We start from the raw sequence: 12786 nt of genomic DNA, 5'->3' as shown, positions 1-12786 counted from the left end.
CCCTCCCAGCGCTCCCGCAGCCTGAGTCCCCCAGGAGCCTTCACCCCCCGCCGCCGGTGCCCGTTCCCGGTGCCCTGACCCACCGGGATGTCCCCAGCCCGGGGCTGGGAGGGGATCTCAGCAGAGCCGGGCTTGTGCAGCCCCCACCTCACACTTGCTCGGTTTCTTCGCTGGCTTTTGTAAGCGCCCGACTTAATTAGGATGCGAACAATCCCAGAGGAATGTTTAATTAATATTATAGAGCAACAATGGGATGATTAAGCAAGTCTGGGCAGCTGCTGTTTGTACACGGGGCATGTGGCACTTGTTGGGGGGGAGCAACCATCCCCCAGACCTCGCCGTGTCATTTTATTGCTTGTTTTAATTGTCTGCTTCAGTCCTTTTCTCCTCTTTGTGCTCGCTCAGGCAGAGCAAGAGAAACAGAGATTGAGCTCAGAGCCTCTTGTTCAGCATAATTACAGAGCCAGAGCTTCCAACCGAGGAGCTGCTCTCCCAGCTCTTCTCCTCTTCCCGAGCTACGAGGTCTCCAGAAATCAGCCCAGAGGAAGCTTAGGGCACTGAGTGCCCTGAAACTGGTCCAGGAATATCATCCAGGAGGCCCCTTCAAGCAGAAAAATACCCCGGAGGTTAGAGGCAGGATGGAAGAGGCACAGGGGCTTTGCCAGGAGCTGCTCAGCTCCCCAGTGCGAGGGGACAGGGGGGGACAGGGGGGGACAGGGATGTCCTGGGCTGGGGCACACAGGGCTCTGTGCAGCCCCGGGGGTCTGGAGGGGGCAGCCAGCACCACCTCCCACCCCCCTGGAGCCAAACACACTCCTCAGATGGTTAAGTGATGCTCTCACTGCACGGTGACTTCACTGGCAGTGGTTTTTCAGGGCATTTGCCATTTAGGAAATATTTCTTCTTTGCTGCTCAGAAGCCTGCATGCAACCTGAAGTAATTGTGTTTGCCTTGGGTTGAACTCTTTGCAGATGCTAAAAATAAACACTTGATTTCTTCTGCTTCCCATAGAACCATCTCCACTGAGAGCAGCAACCAAACAAATGGATAAAACATTAAAGGAAATGGGAAATCCAATAGAAGTGAGGGGGCAATAACAACACCCCCAAGCCTGTCAGGAACCTACAACTCACATAACACAAGAAATAAATCCATGGCTTCCAGAGGCAGGGAACCCTGCAGGTCCCAGCCCCACGAGCTGAACCTCCCTGGCTGAAGCTGAGACCTCAGCACAGCCCTGGGGGTTTTTCCCCTGAAAAATACACTCAGGCAGCTCCCAGAACTGGGTCCTGCAGCACAGGAGACTCTGAGGAGCCTTTTCCCTCCTCCCAAAGGCAGCAGCTTTGCCTCCAGCTGCCCTGACTCATCCTTACATGTCCTATTCACCACCTCACACTTACTCAGTTATTACTTCAGCCCTGGCCCCGCTCTGGGAAGTTTATCTCACACTGAATCCTTCTGGGTGAGGTCCTAACACTGATTGTTTCAGAAGCAGAGGGCCAAAAGCTGCCTGTCGCCTGCTAATCAGGCCCCACATCATGCATTGAATAAAAGGGAACACCCTGAGCTCAGGAGTGCAGCAAACCCAGGTCCTGCTCCTGCAAAACCTGGTGTGAAACCTGCAGTGGGACGGGCCAGCTGTGGCCCAGTCACACCAGTGTGACACACTGACCTGCAGCTGCCCGAGGTGCACGTGCTGCAGTGATACCAACCCCAAGAGCAGCTTCTCTGCTTTCTGCTCTCATCCTGACACCCAAAACCTGCCTGGGTTTAGACCATAAAACTTTACACTGAGGTCAGAAAAACGTGTGTTTGTGTCTGTTCAGCCAGAGCCCGTGATGCCCTGACTGACAGGACAAGGAAGCACCTCCCTGTGCTTAAGTCCTGCAGAAAATGGATGTTTCTCTCACTTCCATTGAAATTCGTGTATGTTTCCTATGGCACCTCAGGAAACAGGAGGCTTTTGTTCACTGCTTAGGTTTTTTTTTTTTTCCAGATCTCTGGTATTTCTGCTCGAGGCAGCAGCCAGAGCCATGGGCCAAGGTGCACCTTCCAGGACAGGGGCAGGAGGGTACTGGCCTCACCATGGGACAGAGAGATGCTCCTGCTCAGGTTGTCCTTGCTGTCACATTCTGGGCTGATCCTGTCACAGCTTTAGCTGCTGTTACCAAGGTGCAGCCTCTGCCCTTTGCTCCTCACACCCATGGCTGTGCTGGGCCCATCCCTGTTCTGCAGATCAGCTGTGACCACAGCCTGAGGCCCCTGGTGTCGGGCCCCCCTCATTTCAAACATCATTTATCATTAAGGATTAACCCACAGGGCACCTGAGCAGTCATATTTAACAACATAAACTGCTTCAAATCAAATGAGTTCTCCTGTGAATGTGCAGCCACACTGACCCAGCAGCTCGACACGGCTTCTTTCCAAAGCTGCATGGAAATGTCCATGACACAGGGAGTCTGTGGCCCCCAAACTGTCACATCCACACACCCCCCTGGGGAAGGCTGAGTACAGGTCTAACATCTTGGAAGTCAGCTTGTCCCCTGATGTTAGCAACCTGGGAGGGAAAGGGCAGCAGAGCTGCAACCCTGCCTGCTCTCACTGAGCTCCCACTTTGCTCTCAACGTGCCTTGCAAAAAGCTCGACTTACATTTAAAACATTTGTGGGGAAAAAAGGAGGCATTATTTTTAACTTGGGTTGCGTGGTGAGGAGCTGAGCTCTGGCTGCTGCTCCGTGGGGTCGCTCTGAAGGGCACCCAGAGGTTTCTCAGGTTTCTTGGCTGCAAAACCAGAGCTCCGTGGAAATTAACTCCGGGAGCCCGGGGCAGCAAAGGTGGCCCCGCTCAGCACGAGGTGGCCGTGGCCCTGCCAAGGGGAGAGGCTGCCCAGTGCTGCCTCCCCCAGCTCCATAAAGCCCCAGTGTGAGCCCAGGGAGCTGCTCTTGGCCCCATGAATTTGTCCTTTGTTGCTGGGTCGGTGGCTCCGGGAGCAGCTGCCTCCCCCGGGCCGGGCTGTGCCCGGGAATCCTGCCAGGGCTGCAGTGTCCCCCCCCAGCACAACGGGCTCCTTATTCCCCCCTGGGCCACTGTGACGTGCCAGGAAAGGGGTTGGCTCGTGGCCTTTGACATTGGTACCACCCAAGGAAAACACCAGGGATGCTTGAGCTGGGGCTGCTGCGGAGGAGCCACCTCGTGTCTTTGGATCTAGTGAAGGGCTGGGAGGGCCAAGGCAGCAGGACACACACCTGGGGCACCAGGACAGACACCTGGGGCTGCAGCTCCAGCTCTGTTGCTGACTTGTCCAAAACCTCTGACAAGTGATTTCCTCTTCTGCTGCTGGTGCTGCTCCCTCTGAAGTGCATCTCAGGGGACAGAGGATCCAGGACACTATGGATAATGGGGTGTCACTCACTGCTCTGGCCTCTACCTGCTGCTGAGACACAAGGCATGAGCTGAGTTTACTTGTGTGTAGGTTCTCTGCAAAATGAGGGAGAAAAGGCTGGTTTCAGTCCTGGGATGATACCCTGTTTCCCAACACTGGCATTAGCAAGTAACTGAGCCCGGTCTCTGCCAGGAGCAGCACCAGCACAGAACTGTGCCAGGGCTGCTCTGAGTTTGCAGCATGGCTAATTAGCCCTGGCATAGCCTCTAATTACCCAGTTTCTAGGGCTGGCTTAGGGCTCTGCACTGAGCTGCCCTAGGCTGGGAGCTCAGAGCCCTTCACAGCACAGGCACTTGTTGGCCAAACCTGCCCATCCCTGGCTGCAGCCCTGGGCAGGAGCCTCCAGCACAGCCCAGGCCCCCAGGGGTGCAGGCAAGGGAACCTGGCAGGGGAGCAGCTCCTGTCCCTGCTCCCAGCAGCCACCCTTGTGGAAGGGAGCTGGTTTTCCAGGTGATTGTGGGTGAAACCCTCACAGAACACCACACAGCACCTTGGCCACTGGTAATGGTCACTGATCCTTCCCTGGTAACAGATCCAAGTTAAATCCAGGGACCCCCACAGGCACCAAGCTCAGGCAAGCTCTGGTTTTACTGCTGGACATTTTCTTTTTTTTTGTGCCAGAGCTTTGCCAGGCTGCTGGGGACCTCCCAGAGAAGCTCCTCTCCTTCCTCCTGCACAGGAGGAATTCTGCTCTGAATTTGGGGTGTTCTTTGCAGGGGGTCAGGAGGCAGCCCCTGCCCCACGCCAGAGCCAGGGCACCCACCAGGGAACCAGTGTCCAGCCCAGCCTGGCAGGGAGAAGGCTCAGCACATACCTGGGCCCCTGCAAAATCAATTTTCACTCCTTCAGTACCTACTCCTGGCAAAAGAAATAAAACAATAATTAGTTTGGGTAACTTTGCAAAGGTTCACTCTGAACTTGACGTTTACTTTCTTGTGTTGCTGCTGGATGTGAGACCTCAGACATCAGCACTTGGCAACATGGGAACCAGCCCTGCAGCTCAGAGGCAGCACAAGTCCCACCTGCACCAGCAGCCCCCCTCTCTGGGGACAACACAAGGTTTCCCTCCACAGCTCCTGCTTCCCTCGAGCTTGGATCACAATCAAAACTCACAATCATGGATCTCAGGCGAGGCAGGGAGTTACCAGGCAGTGACTGTCTGATCCAACACACATCAGATGGGAAAATGGGATTTAAAACAACCTTTAGATAGCACAGAAAACAGTTAAATACATTCTGAGAAGTGTGAGAGCACAGACAGCAGTGAATCACTTCAGCTGCATCTGTGCACAGCTCGGATCACTGCAATCAGGAGCAGGATGACTTTGGGGACCATGGGGCTTCATTGAAATTGTAAACGTGTTCCTTTCCTCAGAGCAGTGTTGCTCTGCTTATTTGGATGCTGGTCAAAAGCAGAAGCCTCTGAATACATCTGGAAGGTTCTTATTTTAACCTTACTTCAGGACATTCTTCAGTAAACTCATTTTTAACCCAGTGAAACATGAAGCACCAAGTGCTTCAGGACACGTTCTGTTGGGATGTGAAACTGCATCCCCGGGCACAGCAGGGGCTGTTCTGCTCAAATCCATCGGGTTAAAAAACAACAACAACAACTGTATCCAGGGAAGAGAAGGAATTCATTGTGCAGGTGTAAGGGGAGCACCCAGGGGTCCTGAAACCGGGGTTCACCCTCCCGACTCTCTTGGCTCCCGCAGCGCGCTCCCTGCCCAGCCCCGGCTCTTTTCCCACACCACCATCTAGCGGCAAAGCCGACAGGCTGGAGATGCGCTCCCACCGCTCCTCCAGCTCTTCCTCCAGCCCTTACACCAGGTTTACTGCTCATTTTGCGACCCACAGAGCCCCCAGGCTCCGCCTGCCCCCGCCTCTGCAAACCCCTCCAGCTTCTGCAACGCGGTGCTGGGAGCAGAAGTGTCTCCCTGGGGACTGGGTGGCCTTGGGACACCCACGCTGGGATCCTGCTACAAAAAAAGCCACCAAAGAGGCTGGACTTGCCTTCACCAGCCCGACCAGTGTCACCGCGGGAAGAGCTGGGCTGGGAGAGGCAGGAGAGACACAACGTTGAGGTGGGAAAGCACCGGCAGGGCGAGCAGCCCCCTCCACACACACCCAGGGAGCCACTCTGGTGGAAAACACACTTGGGACTGAGCAGAGGACGTTGGGGGAGCTCAGGTACCACTGGGAAAGCACCGGCAGGGCGAGCAGCCCTGTCCACACACACCCAGGGAGCCACTCTGGTGGAAAACACACTTGGGACTGAGCAGAGGACGTTGGGGGAGCTCAGGTACCACACAGGACCTAGGCAATTCAGGTGAGGTTTCTGGTTTTATAGAAGAGGCATCTAGCAATCAGCAGGTACATTAAAATTACTTTATTACTAAAATATTTTTACATTTAGTAAAGATAACCAACCTGCAAATACCATGCTGCTGCTTCTCCTGAAAAAGGAAGAGCAGAGGTAGGTTGAAGACAACCAGCTAAGTAACTACATTTGTCCTAGTAGCTTGTAAGTAGGCAGATGTGTTCACATTATTGTAATCCAAATATTTTCATCCAGTCTTGTTTGGGCTGCATTTAGAAACTGGGATCTCTGTATAATTCAACAGCTGCATCAGTAACAGTTTTAGAAAAACCTATTTATAGAAACTTCTCCCCCCTGGTTTCCAATAAAACTATCCAACAGGTCCAGGAACAACTGCTCACCAGTATTACATTTAGTTTTCCCATCTGAACAACCAGCACCAGGTCTGTCCTGAGTTTTCTCCACTGTGAAGATACATTTCTCTTCTCACTTACTCAGAAGCGAAGCAGGAGCAAGTCCTCCAAGACTGCAGGAATTCCAGCAGCATCACACCCGGGATGGGATTCACTTGCACACACACAGGAGGATGGAGGCAGAGCACCCACGGGCCTCTTCATACCCTGCTTTTCTGAACGTGATGGAACCAACAGGTATTTAAAACAAAGAAACGAACCCAAAGTGAAACAAGCCCCTCCAGCTGACTGTGCAGATCAGGTAACACAGGCCAGGTGTTGTCTAAGGGTGGAAAAGCAGCTGCTTGCTTTGTAGAAACTGCTTTTAGACAGAACCAACCTGCAGCTCCACAGCCTGGGGTAGAGGTGCTGCCCCTGGGGGTCACCAGGGCCCCAGCTCTGCCAGAGCAGGGACACCAAGTACATGGGCAGCTGAACCTGAAGATCACAGTCAGACCGTGGTACAGCATCAAACCAAATTTGTACATACAAAAATAACAGTACAGAGGAAAATATTTTCAGCAGAATACAATCTTCAGACATTCAAAAGAATATACAAAAGTAATTCAAAGCAGCCACCTGCACTTCAGTGAGTGCTGGGGTCACACACATCCCACGAGGAGGGCACACGAAGGACATCCTGGGGCATCCATCAGAACAGGGTCCTGGCTCTACCAGAATGGAAGAGGAATTCACAAAACATGGATAAAAAACAAAGCCTGGAAACCATAACAAAAACACAGAAACAAAATGAAAATGTACTAAAATTTAATCATTCATAAAAGCTGTAATTTAATCTGTGACAGAAAAACACATGAAGCAATATTAGAGTTGGTTTAGTATATTATATATATTTTTTTGCTTTTAAAGCCATAGAAATCAGTTATCCCAGGTTTTTTTTCTATAAAAGACCCATTTTTCCAAAGCATTATGCACAAACATTTTTAATTAGAATATAATGGCAGAATGAAAATAATGATATTCTTTAACTTTTAAATATAAAATTAAGTCAATGACTCAACAAGTTATTTGCTGCAGTGAGTTCAGAGGGAAACCTCAGATAATATATATCTATAGTTATAGATATAAAATATAATGGTGGAACATTTTTAGTGCATGACGGGGAGAAATTATGATTAAAGGGTCCATATGAAATTTTAATTATAGTAGCAATATCTAACATTTGAAATTAATCCATGCTCCTTTGTATAATCATATACTAGAGTCAATTGTATTTATTTTCACATCTGTTAACTGCTATTGCAAAGGAGGAATACTATTATCTTAAATTTCCAAGAGATATACACAGAGCAATTTCTTTTTCCAGGGACTGTGTGCAAACCATTTTAGGATCTAAATTCTTCTCATAGGATATAAAAACAGGAGAAGCTTCTTCAGATATGTCATCAATTTCCATAAGGTTTTGAAGTCGGGAACGCTGGCACTTTCCATTTAGGCAACAGTTCTTCATTCCTGCAATCTAGAAAAAGTAAAGTAAGATGATGGGGGATGCTCCTACCAAGGAGGTGACCAATCCTGAACAAGGTCTGGAAGGTTCCCCAGACAACTGCCTGCTCCCTGGCCTGGGAAAACACCCAGCATTCCAGCAGGAAGAGCTGATCTGCCTCCAGCGCTGGGGTTTGCTCTGTGTCCTGGAGCACAGAAAGAAGAGACTTTGGAAACTACAACCCTTGAAGAGACAAGCTCCAGTTGGATGCAGCAGGGCAGTGAAAGAGGAACCACCACCCAGCTCCTCTGCCCTTGGAAAGGCTGGACAAGGGCACTAGAGCTGCACCTGCTGGTGGGACAACAGGAAACAACTCCTGATGGGGCTGAGGAATCACCAGCAGCTGGAACCTGGGGAGCCTGAGGAGGGCAGGGGCAGGGCTGGGTCCTTTTGAGACCCTCTGCTCAATTCCCTGACCACCTCCTCCTGCCTAGTGCTGAGTTGGGCCACCTGCCCCACAGGTGCTGTGCAGCCCTCCCACCAGGTCCTGGCAGCCCCTGGGCCAGCCTGGGTGACATCTCTGTCCAAAACCTGGAGCTACAGAAATGATGTTCCCTTTCAGGAGCACAATAACACAGCTGTAAGCACACAGAGCACCCTGCCAAGATACACAGGAAGATTACTTATAGCTGTGCCCAACCTTGGGGTGGGTTTCTGTTTCATTTTGAGGAGGTGTTTTTTTTTTGGTGGGCAGCTTTTTATTTCCGTGCCACTGAAATCCATGTTCCACCCCAGCTGATTTGCAATTGTCCCCATATCACCTAGCCCTGAGACAGCAGCTGCAGCACCAGCACAAGTTTCATAGCTGTGACTACATTTCAGCAGGGGATAAAAAGGAAGTAAAACTGAGTAGTGGTGGCTCAGGACACAGTGTCACGAGGCAGAGGGAGAATGTGCAAGAGTAAAAAGGAAGCTCCTTGCCTGTTTCCATCAGTTCCTGCTCTGCTGCACTCATCAACCCCAGGGAAGGGGAAAGGCAGAGAAGCAGATACTCCTCTGCCAGGCCAGTCAGCAGAACTGGTCTTTTAAACTGGACTTTTTTTAAAAGTCCAACAAATGCAGCAGAATGGGAAAAAATGTTGTATTTGGGAGTGTGGAAGGACGAGGAAAAGGGAATGAGTCCTCTCTCTGTTGGGAGCAGCTCATGGTCCCGAGCTGTGGGTGGAATCCAGACACCTCTTACCTGGCTCAGAGCTGCTGCACGATGGGACTCTAAAGCAGCAGACATGATTTCTTTTTAGGCTTCTTCTTTTCCACTGGTGTTTTTCTATTTATCTGTCTGACCAGGTCATAAAAGATCTGAAAATGAAAAACACAAACTGAAAAATCAAAGTGATAAAGCACTATGCAAGTGTCAAAACCAAGGCAGGTTGGCAGGCTGGTCCTCCTTCCTGCTGGCTGCAGCTCTATAAAGTCAATTAACCAGTCTGCATTTACTAAAATATGTTAGATCCTTAAGGATGATCTTATCCCTGGGGTATCCTGAGGGGTGTCTTGCAGAGCTCTGCCACTGCATTCCCACTGCAGGGAAAGGCATCCTCTTCCTTGGTTCTCACCTCCCTAAGTGCTCTTCACTCACTCACTGCCAGGATGCACTGTTCATTTTCCTTTGTCAAACAGATCCAACCTGTTAATAAGTTCACTTTTTGCCTGCTCTAATCTTTGGAGTTTATTAATAAAATCAGCGAGAAGAAGCAGAACATCTGCCCTGCACTCAGATGTTTCCAGAAGGGGATGATTACAGGGGCCTCTTTCAGCTTCAGAGACTAGTTTCTTGTGACTGCTTTTGCTGGGAGTTGTTTTCCCAGCAATACTCAACCCATTTATAGCAAAATGAGCTTTGCAAAAATGCTTGGAGCTGGGTCACAGTATTGAGGAGAAATATTTAAACCTTTGGAAAGCTCCACCCTTGCCCTTGTTTACTTTTTTCCTTCCTGGAGTGGCTGACAGCTCACAAATTCATGTTGGTTCCAAGGAAATTCATAAGACAAATAAACAGTTTATAACAAATTGCAACAACTGGAAATTCAAGGTTTACTAATGCAGAATAGAGGGGGAGGAGAACCTCTCTTGACTGACTAACCACCCCCTTTCTAATGCACCCAAAAAAAAGAAGTTATATCCTTAAGGATGATCTTTTCCCTGGTGCTCCCTGGGCTGAGGGGTGTCTCTGCAGAGCCCTGCCACACCAGCAGCAGAGCATTCCCACTGCAGGGAAAGGCATCCTCTTCCTTGGTTCTCACCTCCCTAAGTGCTCTTCACTCACTCACTGCCAGGATGCACTGTTCATTTTCCTCTTTGTCAAACAGATCCAACCTGTTAATAAGTTCACTTTTTGCCTGCTCTAATCTTTGGAGTTTATTAATAAAATCAGCGAGAAGAAGCAGAACATCTGCCCTGCACTCAGATGTTTCCAGAAGGGGATGATTACAGGGGCCTCTTTCAGCTTCAGAGACTAGTTTCTTGTGACTGCTTTTGCTGGGAGTTGTTTTCCCAGCAATACTCAACCCATTTATAGCAAAATGAGCTTTGCAAAAATGCTTGGAGCTGGGTCACAGTATTGAGGAGAAATATTTAAACCTTTGGAAAGCTCCACCCTTGCCCTTGTTTACTTTTTTCCTTCCTGGAGTGGCTGACAGCTCACAAATTCATGTTGGTTCCAAGGAAATTCATAAGACAAATAAACAGTTTATAACAAATTGCAACAACTGGAAATTCAAGGTTTTCCTGCTATTACCTGCATGGAAAAGCACCAGTGCACAGTTGCACAGTTTCTCATGAAATGAACATGATGGTGGCTTTATCAAGCTCTCATGTAAAATATTTAAAAATAGCATTAGAGCTGCTCGTGCTGCTCCTTTCCTAAGCTCATTGCTACAGCTTCCTGCTCTCAGCCTCGGGCAAGAAGCAGCTCCTGTTCTGCAATGGACACAGCCAAGATGTTCAAAGGTGCACAGATGAGATACACAAAAGTTTCTGTAGGAGAAACCATCTACTACATGGCATCTTCTCTGCTGATATAAAACAGGTTCAGTATTTCAGCCCTGATAAACCAGAGCCAACATGATCTGAATGTGACTGATGGGAGGAGTCTGGAGTTTCTGAAGGCACCAACCATTTCTGCTCTGGCAAATGAGATCCTCGACTGTTTGAAGGTAGATCCTTCTCACCTTCCCAGGGCCAAGGGAGGGGGAAAAAAATCCTAGCAATGGCCTAGAAACAGCCAGGGTGGTACAGGGACATCACAGGGGCACCAGGAAGATGTTGGAAGTGTTGCTACTGAGACTGACTCCCATCTGCATTGCAAGTTTCCTACTTGTATGAAAGGCTTGTTTCTCTCTCAGCAAATGTACACAGAAACTGATTGCACTTTAGGCCAGATTTTAACAAAGTTACAAAGTCCAAAACAAGCTAAAAACCCCGAAGTCCCAGAGTAACACAAACACTTCCCCAGTCTGTGCACCAGCAGAACAAACAAATAACCAGTACAGTAAGGTGCTTGATTCACGGTCTTTCCTCTCTTTGATTTCCTCAGCTTTTCTGCTGCTCAGAACCAGACAAAGTAAATTGGCAGAACACCAGAAAATCAAGATGACAATAAAACCAGAAACTAAACTTCCAGTTTTCTTCTCTATGATCTGAGTCTCACTGGAGGCAGCAGACAGGGCAGGGAAATGGGGAGATGCAGGATTCACACGTTCAGGATGACTGGATGCAAACCAGGGGCTGGCACTTCCCCCAGGACAGTTCAGTGCTCTGCCTGCTAAAAAATCCCCCGTCCTGCACAGCTCCCTGGAGAGCTTTAAGGCACCTTTGGCTAGTGAGAGGTCCTGCCCAAACTGTGGAAATACAAATAAAATGGAGTTAGTTACACCCCACAGTGATCTGCTCCACGACTGAGCCACCAGTTGCTGCATTAACAGCCACAGTTTTACTACAGCTCAGACCCAGACACAAAAAGCAATCCCTGCTGGCAGCAGTCTGGCTCAGCGAGCTATATTTACCAGGTTAGATTAGTGCACACTGCAGCCAGGCTAATCCCAACCACAGAGGCTGCAATTCCCACAGCCTGGAGCTGCCTTCCCCTCCAGCCCGTGCGGAGCTGCGCACGTCCCACCCGCTGCCAAACCAGCCCTGGGCCCAGGCCAAGATCCTGCTGCTCCTGCTTATCTCACTGCCTCCTAAACGGTCCCAGTTATCTGCTGGCACCAAACCAGCTATGCTCGATGGGGTCACCTTAGCTTTTGTGGCTGGAAACCTGGCCTCTGTCACAGGCAGATAATTCACAGCAGAAAAGAAAACCTTGGTGCCTGATGTCAAGCAGGAATGTAAAAAGCAAATACTTCCAGAGACAACAGCCAGCACTACACAACATGACATGGAGCACAATGAGGCACGAGCCACGGTCTGAACAGCAGTTATCTTAAAAAAGAATACTTTCCAGATAAAGTTTATCTAAGCTAACTGGGCCTACTCAGGATCCTCTGCTATTCGTGTCCTCTGACACAGGCTGTAGAAAGCACTTACCTGGAGAAGCCACCCACCCTTTACAGAGAAAAAGGAGCAGATCTTAAACCAAACAGAAAGCAGCAGCTGAACACACTGCACTGCAAGCCTGCCTGAGGCTGATATTTCAGAATCACCCTGAATCTTCCTGATTAAGAAATACATGAAAGACTGCACATGGGCTGAATGTGGCAGTCATGCTGAAGTAGGAGAGAGAAGGGAACAGCTGATAGTTACCTCATTAACGTTGATTTTAGACTTTGCAGATGATTCTAGAAAGGCACAGTTACACCACTGTCTTGCTAAGTTTTGACCCTGTTCCTTGCCAACTACACGTTCTTCCTCCAGGTCACATTTATTGCCAACCAGAATCATTGGAACCTGGAGAGGAGACAAGCAAGAACAAGAGATGTTAACTTACAGCATGGACTGTAATGCTAAGGCTTACAAAGGCACATGAGGAGGGGGAAATACAACATAGACAGGATGAAAAGCAATACAAATCTTAAAGTTTAGCAGAGCTTACAGACTAGACTGGAATTTAGATGCCTGATGGGAAA

At 49.5% G+C, this 12786-nt stretch overlaps 1 protein-coding gene across 1 annotated transcript in view; it reads right to left on the bottom strand.

Annotated features, from left to right (window-relative positions):
* Nucleotides 1–6964: 6964 nt before the first annotated feature.
* RAP1A (RAP1A, member of RAS oncogene family) overlaps nt 6965–12786 on the bottom strand; it is an 18900-nt gene continuing 13078 nt past the window's right edge. The window contains exons 6-8 of the mRNA XM_010001799.1: nt 12464–12607; nt 8904–9019; nt 6965–7693 (exon numbers count right to left, since the gene is read on the bottom strand). Of these exons, the coding sequence (XP_010000101.1) occupies nt 8933–9019; nt 12464–12607 (231 nt within the window). The 3' untranslated portion in view covers nt 6965–7693; nt 8904–8932. The remainder of the gene's footprint in view (nt 7694–8903; nt 9020–12463; nt 12608–12786) is intronic.

Source organism: Chaetura pelagica, unplaced genomic scaffold, assembly GCF_000747805.2.
Source record: "Chaetura pelagica isolate M959 unplaced genomic scaffold, ChaPel_1.0 scaffold181, whole genome shotgun sequence".
Classification (NCBI taxonomy): domain Eukaryota; kingdom Metazoa; phylum Chordata; class Aves; order Apodiformes; family Apodidae; genus Chaetura; species Chaetura pelagica.
This window is presented reverse-complemented; position numbering and strand designations above follow the sequence as displayed.